The sequence below is a fragment of the Myripristis murdjan genome, chromosome 19 (assembly GCF_902150065.1).
Source record: "Myripristis murdjan chromosome 19, fMyrMur1.1, whole genome shotgun sequence".
In the NCBI taxonomy this organism is placed as follows: domain Eukaryota; kingdom Metazoa; phylum Chordata; class Actinopteri; order Holocentriformes; family Holocentridae; genus Myripristis; species Myripristis murdjan.
The window spans coordinates 26,568,091-26,588,096 of NC_043998.1; the positions used below are offsets into that span (position 1 = coordinate 26,568,091).

The 20,006-nt window shown below is 43.5% G+C and overlaps 2 protein-coding genes across 4 annotated transcripts in view; one reads left to right on the forward strand and one right to left on the reverse strand.

Moving 5' to 3' along the window:
- The first annotated feature begins 1,898 nt into the window (after nucleotides 1-1,898).
- On the forward strand, nucleotides 1,899-17,142 carry atad1b (ATPase family AAA domain containing 1b). Of its 2 annotated transcripts, none has more exons than XM_030078010.1 (10): nucleotides 1,899-2,013; nucleotides 4,458-4,631; nucleotides 9,906-10,004; nucleotides 10,275-10,395; nucleotides 12,344-12,544; nucleotides 12,786-12,892; nucleotides 13,014-13,103; nucleotides 13,367-13,417; nucleotides 13,546-13,676; nucleotides 15,080-17,142. In XM_030078010.1, the coding sequence occupies exons 2-10, from the start codon at nucleotides 4,458-4,460 to the stop codon at nucleotides 15,198-15,200; spliced, it is 1,095 nt and encodes a 364-aa protein (XP_029933870.1). In that variant the 5' UTR covers nucleotides 1,899-2,013; the 3' UTR covers nucleotides 15,201-17,142. The 2 variants fall into 2 exon arrangements, with proteins under 2 accessions (XP_029933870.1, XP_029933871.1); XM_030078011.1 differs by having other exon boundaries at nucleotides 2,007-2,081.
- A 1,075-nt stretch (nucleotides 17,143-18,217) lies between these two features.
- Nucleotides 18,218-20,006, reverse strand: part of minpp1b (multiple inositol-polyphosphate phosphatase 1b) — a 6,306-nt gene continuing 4,517 nt past the window's right edge. The window contains exon 8 of one of the 2 annotated variants that reach the window (XM_030078001.1): nucleotides 18,218-18,553. In XM_030078001.1, the coding sequence (XP_029933861.1) occupies nucleotides 18,473-18,553 (81 nt within the window). In that variant the 3' untranslated portion in view covers nucleotides 18,218-18,472. Of the gene's footprint in view, nucleotides 18,554-19,225 lie in introns of those variants that run through there. The other variant, XM_030078002.1, reaches the window with a different exon arrangement.

The following is a 20,006-nucleotide window of genomic DNA, read 5'->3' on the forward strand; positions in this document are numbered from 1 at the left end:
GTGGGTTACCCGGCTGCTCATATATGAATCCATGCAGGCTTTCTATGTTTTTTTCGGCAGCATCTTTGTGATTCTTTGTGCATTCAGGGTGACATATTTTAGGCCATCTTCGTCGTGGCGAATGCTGAAGGAGTCGGCCTTTAATTTGCGGTTGCCCTCGTTCGCCCTGCGTCCCATGAAGCTGCACGTCAAACCAGACTTTACAGACAAGCCCCCAAGGTGTGTCTGAGCTTCGTGCCTGAAGGTGCTTCATCTTCTGGCAGTCTGCCTCGGTTATGGCTTGGTGGTGGGAAGATTTGTCACGTCCTTCTCGGCGGAGTTTCTTTACCACACCGGTGAAAACATTGTTGCTGGTGGTGAATTCAGCGTCTTTTAACAGACACCAAGCAGCTCCTCCAACCACTCATCCAGGCTCAGGCCACCCAGCAAATCAAAATTCACCACAAAGTCTGACATTTTGTTTACAAAAGTCTTGAAACAAATGTGACCTAAGGAGGAAGCTGAGTGCAGAGTAGTTGGTTGCTAGGCAACGCTATGTCCGTTTACACTGGCGCAGGGATATTTTGTGCTGCGGTCTGCCAGCGGGTTACACTGATTTTACAACGGCATGGAACGCAGCTCAGCCAATCACATTTAAGGATGGGAAGCAGCCGTTTATAATAAAACACACACAGCTGGCGCCCCTCTGGCCGCTAGCGGCGCCCCTCCAGCAGATGGCGCCCTTACCATTTACCTATACTGCCTATGCCACGGGCCGGCCCTGTGTGTGTGTGTGTGTGTGTGTATACATACATATATATATCTATATATATATATATATATATATATCTATATCTATATCTATATCTATATCTATATATATATATATATATATATATAGATATAGATATAGATATAGATATATATATATATATCTATAGATAGATAGATAGATAGATAGATAGATATATATATATATATATATATATATCTATAGATATATCTATATAGATAGATATATAGATAGATATAGATAGATAGATATATAGATATATATATAGATATATATAGATATATCTATCTATATATTTATATATAGATAGATATATTTGCAAAAACAGATATATCCATTTGAATTTATCAAACCTTTTTAAACTTTTCTGAATTTTATTAAAATTTACTTTATATTTATTTCTATTTTTTATATGTTTATTTAGCCTGGCATAATTTTTATTATCCTAAATCATGCTTTGTGTGTGTGTGTGTGTGTGTATATGTGTGTGTGTACTCCAAGCAGTATCAGTGAAAAAAGTGTATTCATTTTAAGAATGGGTTTTATCTGTTTTTGAAAAAAAAAAAAAAAAAAAAAAAAATATATATATATATATATATATATATATATATATATATTATGATTATTATTAATTTACATTATTCTATTTTATATATTTCATTTATTATAATTTATTTTATTTCAAATGCAATGTTTCATTTCATTAATCTCAGCCTTTTTATTTCTTATTATGTTATATTATATTATATTATATTATATTATATTATATTATAACAGGCGCGTATATATAAACACCGACGCTACACACAGCAGGTGGCGGTATGCACATTTAAAAGGTTTATTTGATACGCCATTAAAAAAAAAAAAATATATATATATATATATATATATATATATATATTATGATTATTATTAATTTACATTATTCTATTTTATATATTTCATTTATTATAATTTATTTTATTTCAAATGCAATGTTTCATTTCATTAATCTCAGGCTTTTTATTTCTTATTATGTTATATTATATTATATTATATTATAACAGGCGCGTATATATAAACACCGACGCTACACACAGCAGGTGGCGGTACGCACATTTAAAAGGTTTATTTGATACCACATTAAAAAAAAAAAAAAAAAAAAAAACAGAAGAAGAAGAGGCAGAAGCGGAAGAAGAAGGAGACGCGCTCTGCACCACCGAAGAAGAGCACACCAGGAAGCGGCCGCTACTCTCGTCGAGGTGAGTCCGTCTCCGTCTCCGGTGTTTCCGAGCAGATCCCCGGCCTCTCTGCGGTCCGCTGCCGCACGGTGAGCAGCTGTCGCCGCTGCGCACTTTTTAACCCGCAAACCGCCGCGGGACGTTTAATCTGCCGCAGATTAGCCGCTGCCTGCCGCCGCGGAGCCGGGAAGGTCAAGCTAACGCTAGCTAGCCACCGCCGGGCGCTCGGTTTCATAACGGGGACACGAGAGCGGGGCGGAGGGGGTCCGGGGCCCTCCAGGGGCCGCTGACCTGGTCCCAGGGGGTCCCGAGGAAAATTAGGACGAGATTATTTCCAGCTGAGTTCCTCTGAGCGGTTTGTAAAGGGCCGGGCCACGGAGACACACAGGGTTCAGCCACAACCTGTCGCTTTCTCCGCGTGGAACCCCAGAGACCCCGTTAGAACCCCAGAGACCCCGTTAGAACCTCAGAGACCCCGTTAGAACCCCAGAGACCCCGTTAGAACCTCAGAGACCCCGTTAGAACCCCAGAGACCCCGTTAGAACCTGTCAGGAGACCCTGAGAGAACCGTCACGGTTCTCCCCTCCGGCCCCCGGGACACAGAGTGAGGTTTCAGGTGCGGTCGGTGTGAGGCGGAGCGGCTCCCCTCAGCTCTGTGACCGGGTTCACTCTGTTCACAGCATCCGCCTCAGTGACCCCCCCCCTCGGTGCCCCCCCCCCCCCCCCTCCCCTCAGTGACCCCCCCCTCAGTCTGCACTCCCTCAGCTCAGGATCCAGCAGCACGGCTCTGAAAACAAAAAGTGGAACGTAAAATTCCTCTCTTTTGTTTCAAACAGGTTCTTTGTGTGTGTGTGAGTGTGAGTGTGAGTGTGTGTGTGAGTGTGAGTGAGAGAGTCAGCAACAGTGTGTGTAAACAGGAAGCAGACACAGTAAATATCTGATGTTTGTATCAGTTTTAGTCTCAGTCCTTCCTGCTAGATTCCTGTTTTATATCCGTCATCTGTCTCTGAGTTTGTGGCAGGGTCACGGTGATCGGCTTTCAGGTTTGTTTTTTGTCAAATAATTTAAAAAGTGTGGCTTTGACGATCTGCTTATCCTGCGATTCCACATTGTCATGATACTCGGGTGCTAAATTGTAATATCGACTTGCAATACGTGTCTACAAAGGGGAGAGCCCATTTTCATTCACACATCTGGAGGTCAGAGGTCAAGGGACCCTGCTGGAAATGACCATGACAGATTTCCTCTCACCTGAATTTAGCTGAAGTTTGGAGCGACATTTAGCAGATCGATAAATCAATTTAATAATATAAAAAAAAATTCAAAATTGTTTAAAAAAAAAGAATCATGATACTTAAGTGAATAATTTTTTCTCCTCCCCTATTTTACAGTAATATGGAGATTTTCTCTTGATTTAATTGTGTATAAAGACCTATATCATATTATTAAAGAAATGAAGTGAATTTGCTCGGGGTTCACGTGGCGGTGCAGTGACATCACCATGTCAACATGTTACGGCTCGTTTACGCTCCGTTAAGAAATAACCAGCCGACACTGCCCACGAGTTTCCAAGCCTCCTTCACGTCGTCATGGATGTTCAGCAGTAAATCCACTAGAGGGCAGCGCAGAGTCCAACGCTTCTACAACAACAAACATGGCGGCGGTGGGGGAGGACGTAATAATGAGCCCCAAAAACTGTAACAATAAAGAAACAATAAAACAACAACAGAGAATTACCATAAAATTGCCACAATATAATATTACAAAAAATAGCAAACTAGAAAATAACAGAGAAATTGAGAAAGAGGGTTACCATAAAAGTATCACAAATGTAAAAATAAAGGAATAAATTAAGTAATTACCAGAAAAGTGCTTCAGATTTTTTAAATAATTAAAGAAGAAGAAAAAAAAAACAAAACAGCCATGGCAGGTTTCCAGAGGTGCTGCTCCATTTCATCCTTATCCAAAAGCTGCACTAATAATAATGATAATTGTAAGAATAATAATAATAATAATAATAATAATAATAATAATAGTTTGTATAGCTACAATAAAATGAAACTAAGGGAATAAAATAAAAACAGGTGATTTAAAACAAATGGAAATACTGCATGAGAAAACCAAGCAGTCAAACAGCAGAGACAGCAAAAAAATATATAATCAAGATCTATAAAAGATGGAAATAAAAAAAATCAAGATATAGAAACAATATGTAGAAACACGAGGAAGCCATAAAAACAGTAAAAATATGTCAAAGAACAAAACAAAAGAGTAAAACAAAGGAAGTTAAAAGTGATGTTGAATAAATCAGTTTCCAGTCGTGGTTGAAAGCAGAGCAGCTCCTCCAGCCTCGGGGAGGAACCCGTTAAAAACGTCTTCGCTGATGATTCTCCTGTTTATGTGACCGTTTGTGTTTTGTGTGTGTGTGTGTGTGTGTGTGTGTGTGTGTGTGTGTGTGTGTGCAGATGGTGCTGAAGGAGCTTCCTGCGGACAGCGTGGCCCGCCCCCTGGGCAGGAACGAGGTCATCGGCCTGCTCTTCAGACTCACCATCTTCGGCGCCGTCACCTACTTCACCATCAAGTGGATGGTGGACGCCATCGACCCGACCCGGAAGCAGAAGGTGGAGGCCCAGAAGCAGGTCGGCTCCCAACCAGTGTTCATTTTGACAGCAAATTTTGATTTAGTCTTAGTCTTTGGAATAACACAACATTTAGTTTTAGTCATACCGTATTTCACCAATTAATCGCCCAGCCGCAAATAGCCCCCTGGTTCTTTTAAGCGCCTGGGCTCCAAGTTGATCTTGCGTATTAAACGCCTGGGCGATTAATTGGGGAAATACGGTATTGTAGTCATCTGAAATCTTTTAGTCTTAGTCTAGTTTTAGTAGACCAAATATTAGCATATTTTAGTCGACTAAATTTTTCTACAGAATTTCCAGTCTTTGGAAGTCTCCATCAGTCTGTTATCTTTGGGCAAAAATGAATCATAGGCAACTGGACTTGTATTAGTCTTAGGAAGACGTTTCGCCTCTTATCCAAGGGGCTTCATCAGTTCATGCGCATCGGTCTTTCTAGTCCGCACTAGTCTGACAAAGGACAGTGGGGTAAGGTCCAGGTATTTAACCTCTGTGGGAGTGTCCACCCTAATGCCTGTGGGTGTGTTCATGCAGGCACTGGTTTCACTTGACCATTGTGTTGGTCTAATGTTAACGACAGTCGTTAGGTGCTGGTTTCACAGTCGTCAGAGTCAGGTGAAACCCTGGTGAACGACGATCGTTGAGAGTCGTCTGAGGTTAATTTGTTGAACCTCCTGGGTACCGATGAAAGGGCAACATTATAGATTGGAGATAGGTGGTGCCGCAGACCCCCTCCCCTGTTGAGGGTTGGTTTTTCCACTTTCACATATATGGCCTCTTTTACTCCTCTCTCAAACCATCTATCCTCCCTGTCCAAAATCTTAACATTGCTGTCTTCAAAGGAGTGAGCCTTTTCCTTTAGATGTGAATAGACAGCTGAGACTGGACCGGAGGAGTTCGCCCTTCTGTGTTGAGCCATGCGTTTGTTCAATGGTTGTTTTGTTTCCCCAATATATAAGTCCTTGCATTCCTCACTGCATTGGACGGCATATATCAGGTTGCTCTTCTGATTGTGTGGTGTCCTGTCTTTGGGGTGAACCAGTTTCTGCCTTAGAGTGTTTCCGGGTTTGAAACATACAGGGATTTGATGTTTGTTAAAAATCCTCCTGAGTTTCTCTGAAACCCCAGACACATACGGAATTACAATGTTCTTGCCTTTGTCTTTCATTTCCTCAGCATCATCAGAGTTGTTATTCTTTCTGGGGCGTGCTTTGCCAAAAGCCCAACTCGGATAGCCACAAGTTTTCAGGGCTCCCCTTAGGTGTTTGTGTTCCTCAGCTTGGGCCCGAGTGGAGGTGGGTACGTTATCTGCCCTGTGTTGCAAGGTTCTGATAACCCCCAGTTTGTGCTCCAGTGGATGGTGTGAGTCAAAAAGAAGGTATTGGTCTGTGTGGGTGGGTTTCCTGTATACCCCAATGTGGAGGCTCCTTTCCTCATCAAAGTGCACATCACAATCCAAAAATGGTAAGTGGTTGTCTTTAACATCTTCTCTAGTGAACTTGATGTTCTTGTCCACTGAGTTGATGTGATCGGTAAAAGCCTGTACCTCTTGGGTTTTGATCTTCACCCATGTGTCATCCACATACCTGAACCAATGGCTTGGAGGTGTTCCTTTGTATGAGTTTATGGCCTTGTGTTCCACCAATTCCATGTATAAATTGGCCACAATAGGGGATACCGGAGAGCCCATAGCGCAACCGTGCTTTTGCCTGTAAAATTTGCCGTTGAACTGGAAATATGTGGTGTTGAGGCACAAATCCAGTAACTGGCATATCTGGTCTGGATTGAGGTTTGTTCTGTCTTGTAAGGTGTTATCTTGTTTCAGGTGATGTCTCACAGTTTCCACTGCCTCCATGGTTGGAATGCAGGTGAATAAGGAGGTTAAATCGTATGAAACCATAGTTTCATCCTGTTCTATTTTTAAGCCTTTGACTTTGTTCACAAAGTCCAATGAGTTATGAATGTGGTGTGGTGTGTTACCAACCAAGGGAGCTAAGATGTTGGCTACATGCTTAGCAATATTGTAGGTTACAGAATTTATGCTGCTCACGATGGGTCTGAGTGGGACCCCTTCTTTATGGACTTTGGGGAGTCCATATAAGCCTGGAATAGTGTCTTGTGGGTAGAGGCGGAGATATTGTGGCCGGTCAAAGGCTCCATCTTGTTGTAGTTTTTGGAGGCATTCTATGACCTTTCTTTTGTAGCCACTGGAAGGATCTCGTTTCAACATTTCATAGGTGTTAGTGTCATTGAGTAGTGCGGATATTTTGGAGTGGTAGTCACTCGTGTTTAGAATTACCGTGCACCGCCCTTTGTCAGCTGGAAGGATAGTGATGTTTTTATCCTTGCTCAGAGATACCACGGCTTTTCTTTCTAGAGTGGTAAGGTTTGAAGGTGGAGCCTTAGCACTGGACAGGGTAGCTGACACCTTAAACCTGAGCTGTTCAGCTTCGGTTTCGCTTAAGTTGTTTTTCCTTATAGCTGATTCTGTGGCTGTAATGAGTTCAACTATAGGCACTTGTTCAGGTGTGACAGCGAAATTCAACCCTTTGGCTAAGACTCCCTTCTCTGGGTGGGTAAGTTCCCTGTCTGATAAGTTTTTTACCCATCTGTCAGTCTGAGTGGGTTGGTCTGACTCTTGTTCCCCTTTGGTTATTTCTGTTTTATTTGTTTTGTGTTGGAGATTGCAGAATTTCTTGGTTTGTCTTTCTTTAACCTTGGCATGCTGGGCTAGTTGTGCTTTCGTGGTGAAATCAACAACCTTTTCGAACAACGCATCTGGTAGGAGTGTTTTTAGTTTTTGGAGAAGATGGTCAGTCTTCTCTTTTAGCCTTTTTATGGTGAAAAGGACCTGCCTGACTCTCTCATTCAGGAGGTGTTTCTGAGCCTTGTCAAGTATCTTATTGGCTCTGTGTCCTTTCACTGTGGAACGCAACTGTAGGCTAGATGGTGTTAGCCTATTTTGTCTGCACCTTAGGTTGAACCGTAGGTGATTTCTGTGGTCTGCGGTTTTCCGAGCCAACCTTTCATATTCCCGCACCGCTTTTAGGGTCTCTGACCCAAAATTCTCAGCAACATGTCTATGGATATTCTCATTTATCCAGGTCATCGTTCTCTTTGGGCAAAAATGAATCATAGGCAACTGGACTTGTATTAGTCTTAGGAAGACGTTTCGCCTCTTATCCAAGGGGCTTCATCAGTTCATGCGCATCGGTCTTTCTAGTCCGCACTAGTCTGACAAAGGACAGTGGGGTAAGGTCCAGGTAATTCCACTGTTATGGAATGCTATTAAGGTTTCAATATGCGACACAGATTTAATGGTTGGAATACAAAACATGGATTTTATTTTATTCTTTTAATGTCAAAAACATGAGCGTGGCTTTTTCACAAAAGATAATCTCACACAGCGAAGTCAGCTGAAGTCCACCAAACATAATGGAGGTAAACAAGCTAACTGTGGTGAAAACGTCCTCAAACTATGTGACGTTCTTCTTCCTCCTCCTGTGACTGTGGATCTGCTGCTCTGCACAGACCAACCTGCCCTCAGGAGATTCACTCTGACTGGATTTCTTCTGGACTCGTCCCACAAAAAGGGCAGTTCTGACTGGATGTCTTCTTCACGTTTGTCCCTCCCTAACATTTTCCTCTCGCTTTTATTCGTTGACTAAAGTGTCAGTTATATTTCGTCACAGTCTTTGTCATCATATCTGACATTTTATTTCGTTTTTTAGTCCAGTCATTTTATGAAAAAACCTAGGACAAATTGCAAGAGAAGCAAACTCAACTGATTCTGTATCCTCAGTTTGTCCTGAGTGAGGTAAAAAAAGTCCCAAGGAATCCCATTGGTGGAAAGTTTTGAAAATCACCTCTATATGACCATATAATACCAAAAAACACTGTTTTTAACACACAGGGGAAAGGGGTTCAACATTTTACTTTCAGATATCACTATAAAAATTCACAAGATGATTACACACACAAAGACAAGAAAAAAAGTCAATTACAAGTTCTTTGAATTATTCTGTTTACACATGCATATCACACATTATCTGATTTGATATGCGCTAATAAGGAATATAAGGAATAAATGCCAGAACAGATATTTAAACAGTGAATTAAAAGGTTACTATATATATAATTCACTGTTCACTGTTTAAATGTCTCTAGGTCCTAGGTTGACCCCAATATTGGCCTAAAATTACTGGACTATTTCGTTTTCGTCCGTTGAAAAGGTTCGTTGACAAATATTTTTCGTCATAGTCTTCGTCAACAGTTAACACTGGTCGCAACACACCGTCTTAAAACGGCAGTAACAACAGAAAGACGAGCAGGACAGTGTGATGGTCAGAGCAGGATTTAAAGTTAAAACAGAAAAACAAAAGATGCAAAACAGCAGAGAGGAAAACTGGAGGGCGTGGAAATATAACAGCTGCAAAATTCACACGATACAGACAAAATCTCACACCTTGATATTTCATGTCAAATGTCTGGATAGCGATACGATACACCATGTGACCGTGGATTCACTCTTTTTCACTCTAATTAAACAAACAGCAAAATGATGTGGGAAGCGCAGTGGTCGATCAGAACAGGCCTATCTGTGACGGCGTACCAGGGCCACAGAGCCGGGAGGGCGTGGATATTCCACAAAGTAAAGCTCAGAATGTCTCAGATTAAGGAGGTAAATTTACGAGAAGAAAAACAACACAGAAGTTAGTGAGTTGTTTTCTTCTGAGGTCACAGCAACGTCTCTTCAGAGTCCAGATGCTGAGGAGGAGGTTGGGGTTCTGGACTCAAACCAGCAGGATTTCCTTCAGACTGGATCAAACAGGAGGAGGACAAACTGGTTTCACTGTTTTCTCATAAATTTGTGCCTTTATAATCTCTGAATATTAATTTGTTTTCCTATAAATTTCAGGGTTTTTTTTCCCATATATTTCCGTCTCATATGCTCCCTCAGCGCGGCGCTCCGGTCAGTTTCCAGAACAGGCAGAATGTTCTGGAAGAGGCACAGTGGCGGCGTCCTGATGACTTCACTGGGATTACAAAAAAAAAAAAAAAAAAAAAAAAAACGGGCGATGAACTTTTTTTTAAAATACAAAAATGTGAAATTATTAAAAAACCCTGAAGGCTCCATCCCGACTGATAATAAAGCTTTCAGAGTTGAGTGGAAGCTGAGACGGAGACTGTAGTGTGTGTGTGTGTGTGTGTAGACTTGACACACATACACTCTCTCTCTCTCTCTCTCTCTCTCTCTCTCTCTCGCTCGCCCTGCAGGCGGAGAAGCTGATGCGTCAGATCGGAGTCCAGAACGTCAAACTGTCCGAATACGAGATGAGCATCGCAGCTCACCTGGTCGACCCGCTCAGCATGCAGGTACACACACACACACACACACACACACACACACACACACTTGATATTTTTTCTCTGATCACGTTTAATTTTTTGCATCTATTTAACATTTCATATTTTTTATTGTATTTTATTCTGGAAAACATTTGAACTGTAATGTCTTCACCCGACACTGTGACGTTCAAATCTACGGAGACGAATGCCGGCCCTAAATATCACTTATCGTGTCCTTTGGTTATCAATAATCTGTGTGGGCCCTGATCATCAATACGGATTGATATGGATCCCCAGATCAGGTGGCGGGACATCGCAGGGCTGGACGAGGTGATCACAGAGCTCAAGGACACGGTGATCCTCCCCGTCCAGAAGAGACACCTGTTTGAGGGCTCCAGACTGCTGCAGCCCCCCAAAGGTCTCACACACACACACACACACACACACACTCACACACACACACACACACACACTCACACACACACACACTCACACACACACACACACACACACACACACACACACACACTCACACAGACAGACAGACAGACAGACAGACAGAGTCGAAACCGAGCTGCTTCTGTTTTTTCTAAAAATTTTTTATCAGAGCTTCGTTAGAGCTGAATTAAGTTCACATGGACTCTTACTTTGTTGATTTGATGTATTTCCTGTTGAAACAGGAAGTTTGGGTGGGGCAGACCAAACCCAACAGGTGTCAGTCTGGGAGAGGAACACACTTTTATTTTGAAGGGACAGGTGGATGAGAGAGGATGTTTACAGATTTTATTAGTTGACGTTTGAATTTTTTGATGATGTCACTGTTTACGATGCTCTGTTTGACAGGAAGTGGAGGTCATGTGACGTAAAGTCCAGCTTCACTGCTTCCAGTTTTGAAAAGCTCACAGTGAGAAAAAAAAAAATAATAATAATAATGATACGGAGGTGCTCGCTCAAGCACGTCGTGATGTTTCACGCAGCGTTGCTTAAAGAAATACATAAGAAACACATAAAGAAACACAAAGAAATACATAAAGAAACACAAAGAAATACTTAAAGAAACAAAGAAATACATAAGAAACACATAAAGAAACACAAAGAAATACACAAAGAAACACAAAGAAACACATAAAGAAACACAAAGAAATACATGAAGAAACACAAAGAAATACATAAAGAAACAAAGAAACGCAAAGAAATACATAAAGAAATACATTAAGAAACACATGAACACAAAGAAATACATGAAGAAACACATAAAGAAACACAAAGAAATACATAAAGAAACACAAAGAAATACATAAAGAAACACAAAAAATACATAAAGAAACACAAAGAAATACATAAAGAAACACAAAAAATACATAAAGAAACACAAAGAAATACATAAAGAAACACATAAAGAAACACAAAGAAATACATAAAGAAACACATAAAGAAACACAGAAAAGACATGAAGAAACATAAAGAAACATAAAGAAACACAAAAAATACATAAAGAAACACAAAGAAATACATAAAGAAACAAAGAAACGCAAAGAAATACATAAAGAAATACATTCAGAAACACATGAACACAAAGAAATACATAAAGAAACACATAAAGAAACACAAAGAAATACATAAAGAAACACATAAAGAAACACAAAGAAATACATAAAGAAACACACAAAGAAACACGAAGAAATACATAAAGAAACACAAAGAAACACAAAGAAACACAAAGAAACATAAAGAAACACAAAGAAACATAAAGAAACATAAAGAAACACATAAAGAAACACAGAAACATAAAGAAACATAAAGAAACACAGAAAGAAACACAGAAACATAAAGAAACATAAAGAAACACATAAAGAAACACAGAAACATAAAGAAACATAAAGAAACACATAAAGAAACACAGAAACATAAAGAAACAAAGAAACACAAAGAAACACATAAAGAAACACAAAGAAACACACAGAGAAACATAAAGAAACACAAAGAAACACAAAGAAACAAAGAAACACAAAGAAATACATAAAGAAACATAAAGAAACATAAAGAAACACAAAGAAACACAAAGAAACATAAAGAAACACAAAGAAATACATAAAGAAACATAAAGAAACATAAAGAAACACAAAGAAACAGAGAAACATAAAGAAACATAAAGAAACACAAAGAAACAGAGAAACATAAAGGAACATAAAGAAACACACAAAGAAATACAAAGAAACAAAGAAACACATAAAGAAATGCGAAATGTGTAATGAAATACATAAAGAAATACATGAATATGCATTAGGGTTATAAAGTGCAGGACTCCACGGGCCACATGGTTGTAAGGCACATTTTTACATCTTTTGCTGTCGTCGTGGCAACAGGCGTGCTGCTGTACGGGCCGCCGGGCTGCGGGAAGACGCTCATCGCCAAGGCGACGGCCAAGGAGGCGGGGTTCCGCTTCATCAACCTGCAGCCGTCCACGCTGACCGACAAGTGGTACGGAGAGTCCCAGAAGCTCGCCGCCGCCGTCTTCTCATTGGCTCTCAAGCTGCAGCCGTCAATCATCTTCATCGACGAGATAGGTGGAGCACACGTGCACACACACGCGCGCACACACACACACACACACACACACACACACACAGCAGATCTTATTGTGTTACGACAGATCAGTTTTTTTTGCTTATGTTGATTAAGAAAGTGAATGTGAAGGCAGTAACGGGAGTGAATGGGAGTGAATGGTGGGCGGTAACCACGGTAACCTCGGTCACCACGGTAAACTCGGTCACCACGGTAACCTCGGTGCTGGTGGTGCGTTCACAGACTCGTTCCTGCGCAGCCGTTCCAGCTCTGACCACGAAGCCACGGCCATGATGAAAGCTCAGTTCATGAGCCTGTGGGACGGACTGGACACCGACCACCACTGCCAGGTACACACACACACACACACACACACACACACACACACACACACACACACACACACACACACACACACACACACAGGTGTGTTTCAGCTGGCAGAGTGTAACCTGTCTGTCTCTCGGTCAGGTGATCATAATGGGAGCCACTAATCGACCTCAGGATCTGGACTCTGCCATCCTCAGGAGGATGCCCACCAGGTTCCACATCAACCAGCCGGTACACACACACACACACACACACACACACGCTCACACACACACGCTCACGCTCACGCTCACACACACACACACACACACGCTCACACTCACACACACACACGCTCACGCTCACACACACACACGCTCACGCTCACACACACACACGCTCACGCTCACACTCTCACACACACGCTCACACTCTCACACACACACGCTCACACACACACACACACACACACAGAGCAGTGTGTCCTAAGTGTGTGTGTGTGTGTGTTCCTGCAGAGTCAGCGGCAGAGGGAGCAGATCCTCAGACTGATCCTGGAGAACGAGAGCGTGAGTCCGTCTGCACCAACTATTGATCACACAGTGACCGATCAGCTGATCCACCAGCTGATGGGAACTGATCGATCAGCTGATTGGTTTGTGTGTGTGTGTGTGTGTGTGTGTGTGTGTGTGTGCAGGTGGACTCGTCGGTCGACCTCGCCGACATCGCCAAGGAAACGGACAGTTTCTCAGGAAGTGACCTCAGAGAGATGTGCCGTGACGCCGCGCTGCTCTGCGTCCGCGACTTCGTCCACACGCAGAACGACAGGTACCCGTCTGTCTGCTCACCTGTCTGCTCACCTGTCTGTCTGTCTGCTCACCTGTCTGTCTGTCTGTCTGCTCACCTGCCTGTCTGTCTGCTCACCTGCCTGTCTGTCTGCCTGCTCACCTGCCTGTCTGTCTGCCTGCTCACCTGTCTGTCTGTCTGCTCACCTGCCTGTCTGTCTGTCTGCTCACCTGTCTGTCTGTCTGTCTGCTCACCTGCCTGTCTGTCTGCTCACCTGCCTGTCTGTCTGCCTGCTCACCTGTCTGTCTGTCTGCTCACCTGTCTGTCTGTCTGTCTGCTCACCTGCCTGTCTGTCTGCTCACCTGCCTGTCTGTCTGTCTGTCTGCTCACCTGTCTGTCTGTCTGTCTGCTCACCTGCCTGTCTGTCTGCTCACCTGCCTGTCTGTCTGTCTGCTCACCTGTCTGTCTGTCTGTCTGCTCACCTGCCTGTCTGTCTGCTCACCTGTCTGTCTGCCTGCTCACCTGTCTGTCTGTCTGTCTGCTCACCTGCCTGCTCACCTGCCTGTCTGTCTGCTCACCTGCCTGCCTGTCTGCTCACCTGCCTGTCTGTCTGCTCACCTGTCTGCTCACCTGCCTGTCTGTCTGCTCACCTGTCTGTCTGTCTGCTCACCTGCCTGCCTGTCTGTCTGCTCACCTGTCTGTCTGTCTGCTCACCTGCCTGTCTGTCTGCTCACCTGTCTGTCTGTCTGCTCACCTGCCTGTCTGTCTGTCTGCTCACCTGTCTGTCTGCCTGTTCACCTGTCTGTCTGTCTGCTCACCTGCCTGTCTGCCTGCTCACCTGCCTGTCTGCCTGCTCACCTGCCTGTCTGTCTGCCTGCTCACCTGCCTGTCTGTCTGCCTGCTCACCTGTCTGCCTGTCTGTAGGTCCACAGGACAGGACACTGAGTCAGGGATTAATATAATCTGAGATTATGAGTGGTCAGACATGGACGGAGTCAGATGGTGATGTTTACCTGTGCAGGGTCATGATGCCTGCAGCTTAAAATCCACAACACGGGGCATGCAGGGTGTGGGCGGGGCTTGGAGGGGTGGGCGGGGCATGCAGGGTGTGGGCGGGGCTTGGTGGGGTGGGCGGGGCATGCAGGGTGTGGGCGGGGCTTGGATGGGTGGGTGGGGCATGCAGGCTGTGGGCGGGGCTTGGAGGGACCAGTCACAACAGGATCTCAGTTTGGGAGAGAAACAGACTTTTATTCTGAAGGGACAGGTGTGTGAAGGTTTGATTGGCTGAAATCTGAATTTGCAGCCACGGGAGCAGGATGATGATGTCACTGCAGGCCCACTGACACTGAGTCCTGTGTGTGTGTGTGTGTGTGTGTGTGTGTGTGTGTGTGTGTGTGTGTGTGTGTGTGTGTGTGTGTGTGTGTGTGTGTGTGTGTGTGTTGCAGCCCGGCAGAGGAGAGCATCCGTCCCATCCATCAGTCCGACCTGCAGAAAGCCATCAGCAAGATGAAGAAGTCCAAAACAGCAGGAGGACAGAGCGCCTTGATGCACGCTGCCCTGGACTGAGCCCACACACACACACACACACACACACACACACACACACACACACACACACACACAGACAGTCTCTTGTTGCACTTGCACAAACCAGTAGAGGTATACAAATGCAGTCAAACACTCACACACACACATTGCCATGTGCTCACACACACACTCACACACACACACACACACACTCACACACACCCTCTCGTGGGTGCAGCCTGCAGGTGCAGGTGGACTCTGTACATATCTGTGTTTACGTGTCGGCGGCCGGCGGCTGAGCCTGAGCCGCCGCTCCGTCTCCTCCGCTCTGATTGGCTCTTCATCCTGCTGAGACACGCCCCCTTCAGGGAGAACCTGGAAGTGCACACACACCTGTTCCCCAGCTCCAGGGAGAAGCCTGGAAACGTCAGTGAGTTCCAGCTGTGCTGAGATCCAGATGTTTCCTCAGCTGTGAGCCCAGCGGGACAAAACACCTTCAGCACGGTGCAGTCTGCTCCCTCTGAGGGAAGGTCCCGGAAGGTCCTGGAAGGTCCTGGAAGAACCCTGCGGGGCCACGCCGGCAGAATCAACTGTCCCCATGTTTTTGGCTTTCAGAATTATTATTATAATATTTTAACATGAGATTTATAAGTGATGAGCAGCGGTGATGAGGCTCTGATGACCAACAGCTGGAGGCTAAAGAGAAATCAGATGTTTTATTATATTCCAAGAAAAAAAAAGATTAAAGTGGTAAATTTATGAGAAAAAAATGAAAATTTCTGAGATTATAAACTTGCAAAGTTTTCCAGAAATTCCTAACTTAAATAAAAGAAACCCTGATATTCTGAGGTTAAAGTGGTAAATTTCGGAGAGAAAAATAGAAAAGTTACGAGAAACAAAAGGAGCAGAAAGTTTCTCGCTCGGCTCCGACGCTGAAATACAAACTGTGTGAACGTCGAGGAGAAGGAAGCCGCTGGAAAATGTTGTTGTTTAAAGACGGCGCGGCGCAGGACGGACGTTTGAACCGGATCTGCAGGAGGAACGTCCGACTCCTGCGCCGCTTCCTGTCGCCGCTCCGAGGAACATCAGCCGGTTTGACAGGGAACCAGGAAGCCAAACAAACTGTGAGAAGCAGGCGAGCGGCTCGGCGGCACGCACCACAACACCACTCTGTCTGTTTGTTTGTTTGTTTGTTTGTTTGTTTGTTTGTTTTGCCTGCAGCTGCTGGGCGACGTCATGACGCCAAAATGTGACAGAATGTCCCTTTAAACAGGATGCAACTGTAATTAAGCCTGATAGTGTAACAATAATAATAATAATGCTGATAATAATGTACGTGGTGGTGTTGCTGGGTAACGCTGAAGGGGCTAACACTGATGATGTCATAGCGGCTCCACCCACTTTGAGCTTTTTTTTTTCTTTTTTTCAAATGAACGCTGTTTTTTTTTTATTAAATATTTTGAATAAATAATGAGAGAATATAGCAAATTCAAAAAGAACACACACACACACACACACACACACACACACACACACACACACCCACCCCGGTGTCAGAGAAGTGATTATGATGTAATTTAATGTTTTTATCTCACACTTCCACTGTAATAACTGGTATGACATCATCAGTAGGACGGCCTTCAGCGGTCAGGACGTGTCTTTAGTCTCTTGGGGACGCCCCCGTCTTTTCAGAGTAAAGTGTCTCCGAGCGTCGGCCTCATGTTTCACACAGAACATATTTCACTGGAAAGACGTTTGGTTCATTGTCAGAAAGTCAAAACTGTCATTTGGAGGCTTTGAGGTGCCAAGGTGAGTGAGCAAAGAGGCTTTTATTTTGTAAGGACCTCCTTGTGAATATGTATAAACGATGGTGATGTTGTTGTTGTTGTTGTTGATTGAACATTGTTTTGTTTTGTTTTTGGGACTTGATTTGACGTGCTCGGTTTGGATTCTGCTCAAATTAAAAGTCGACCAAACAGCAGCGGCTCTTCCCAAAACAGATTTATTATTGAAGCTTCAGAATAAAAGCACCGGCTGCCGTTCATCCACATGACAGGAAACACAAACTGGACCAGAATCAGTTACACTTTTATTTTTCTGTTTGACCCGCTTCCAAAAACACTGCAGAAACCACAACCAACCCATCAAAATAAAAGTCCAGCCACTGCAAACAGTCCCACAGCCTGACAGTGAGGAAGACACACAGACACTGTTAAAGGGACATTTCAACGTATTGGACAGAGCCCTCTTTCCCCTCTTCCCCAGTGGTTCACTTCCTGTGGGTAGCATTTCCTGTTAGCTTAGCATAAAGACTTAAAGTCTATGGGAGTCGTTAGCCTGACACCGCCAGTCTGATTTACACAGTGGATCATGTGGACTGAAACACACACACACACACACACACACACACACACACACACAGTAAAAACGGTGTCCAACATCTGGTCTCAGTCTGAGGAGGTCGGGAAAAGGGGATTTTTGGCCAAAATGTTGGAATGTTCCTTTAACAACAAAGTGAAGGGCCGGTAACGTTACTGAGAAAATAAAGCACCTTAACGGGCTGGACAGGTGACCCCGACCTGCCGCCACAAGGGGGCACCTGAGGCTTCATCTGCAGGTCAACATCATTCTCACACACACACACACACACACACACACACTCAGGTGTCTCTTCCTCAGCTCCACCTGTCCTGTCCATTCTGCCTTTTAACAGAGTCTATAATATTCAGTTTGTGCTGACGTTGTGCAGAATGTCCCTTTAATTCTGTGTTTGTTACTGAGGCTGTAGTTTGCAGAGGTCTGCATTACACTGAGAGGGTTTCCAGTTTTCTGTCCCTCACTATTTATATACAATGAGGGGGGACAGAATAGTGGAAACAGCTGTCAGTAAAGTGCAGCACTAACTATGAGCTCAATGCCAAACACAGAAGTGAATGAACACCTCTGTTACCGTGACAACAAGACAAGCTGAGCATTATAGGCAGCAGGAGAGGAAACTGTATGGCACAACAGCTGGATTAGATTAGATTATACAGGTGGAGCTGTGTCCTCAGTATGAGTCTGATTCTGTTTCTACTCCTTAAAAAAAAAAAAAAAAAAAACGACCCTGAATGAATGTAGAAGTAAGAAAGGCCTTTATTGGTATGAAGCTCTTGCATCAATCTTTCCAAAGTCTTAAAAATGCAAAAACATGGGAAGAAGGATTCTGCGAATTTCTGGTGCTGCCATTTTTAATCTAAAAAAAAAATAACAGGTGTCGTCTGTTTTTTAAATAATTTACCAAAATGTCTCTCACGTTATCGCCATGCGGATCAGGAGTCGGTCTGGGACGTCCCGCCTGCACCGTCCTCCGCAGGCGGGACGACGCGAGGACGAGCCGACTCGACTGAGACCTCAGGACGAGGCACGGCGGGAAGAGAGAGGCGGTGGAATCACAAAAAAAAAAAAAAAGAGAGAGAGAGAGAGAGAGACAGCTCGAGCCAGGAAACGGAAATTTCATTCTGAGTGGAATTTTAAAAAAGTCTCTCAACAGCAAATGAAGCAGAAATGACAGAAGAACAATCCAGAGACACGACAGATCAAAGAATAAATACTGAAGCATAAATATAAAGCTGAGTGACCCTGAAGAAACCCTGCAGCACGACGACACTAAACAAACACACCCCAAAGGTCAGATTATGTGCTTTACAGTAATCTGGGCCAAAGGTCAAAGGTCATCAGCGAGGTGTACTGGGAACATGAAATATGAACAGAGCACTGGGCTAAACCATCGAGAGGTGCATTAAGACAGACTGGTAACCATGGTAACCAGTCTGTTGATCAGTACCAACTTATTCAGGAGTGTCTGACCGCCGGGGGAGGGGCAGAAAAAAAACTCATCTTCTGAGATTAAAGAGGTAAATTTATCAAAAAAAAAATAAAACTCAGATTCTGAGATTATAAAGTCACAAATTTGGGAGAAAAATTCAGAAATTCTCTGAGATTAAAGTTGAAGAAAAAACTCATGTTTATTTTTCCTCTAAATGTACGACTTTAATCTTGAAAATTTTTTTTTTTTTTTTTTGGTCTCAGAACGTCACACCCTCCTCCTCAGCCCTGATCACATCGGATCATGTGATCTGATCAGATCTAATCTGATCTAATCTGACCAGATGTTTCTCAGTTCTCCAGGCGTCAGTCTGTCGTCTGTCAGTTACTCTGCTCAGTTTTTTTTGGTTTGTTCGTTTCTCCTCGTCACGGGAGGAAACAAAATAAAGTGTCACAGAGCTCGACTCCTCCCCCCTGAGTTTGATCAGTGTTGTAATTCCTGCTGCTGACCAGCAGAGGTCAGTACTCAGCACTTATTGGCCCTTTAATCCACTCTAACTGAAGATTTAAACTTCAAAACAATAAAAACACAAAACCCGATCGAGTGTGTCGGCTTTACATATCCATGGTACCTCACGTCATAATAATAATAATCTGCCAGAGATTAACACGTTGGATTAAATCTGAGGTAACCGGTTGCCCCGTTTACACAGGAGTGAGTGTTTATTGATTTATTGATCACCTCTCCTCTGATCAGACTGAACTTAATCTGAACCCTGTAATCTGAACCCTGTAATCTTAATCCTAAAAATCTCTAAAGAGTTCTCTAATAACAATCTTGTAATATGAACCCTATAATCTGAATGGTGTAATCTCAATCTTGAAAATCTGAAATCCATGATCTGAACCCTGTAATCTGAACCCTGATAATCTGAATTTAGTAATATGAACCCTATATGGTGTAATCAGAATCATATAATCTGGATGCTGTGATGGGACTCCTGTAATCTGAGCCGGGTGCAGCTCAGAGCTCGTTGT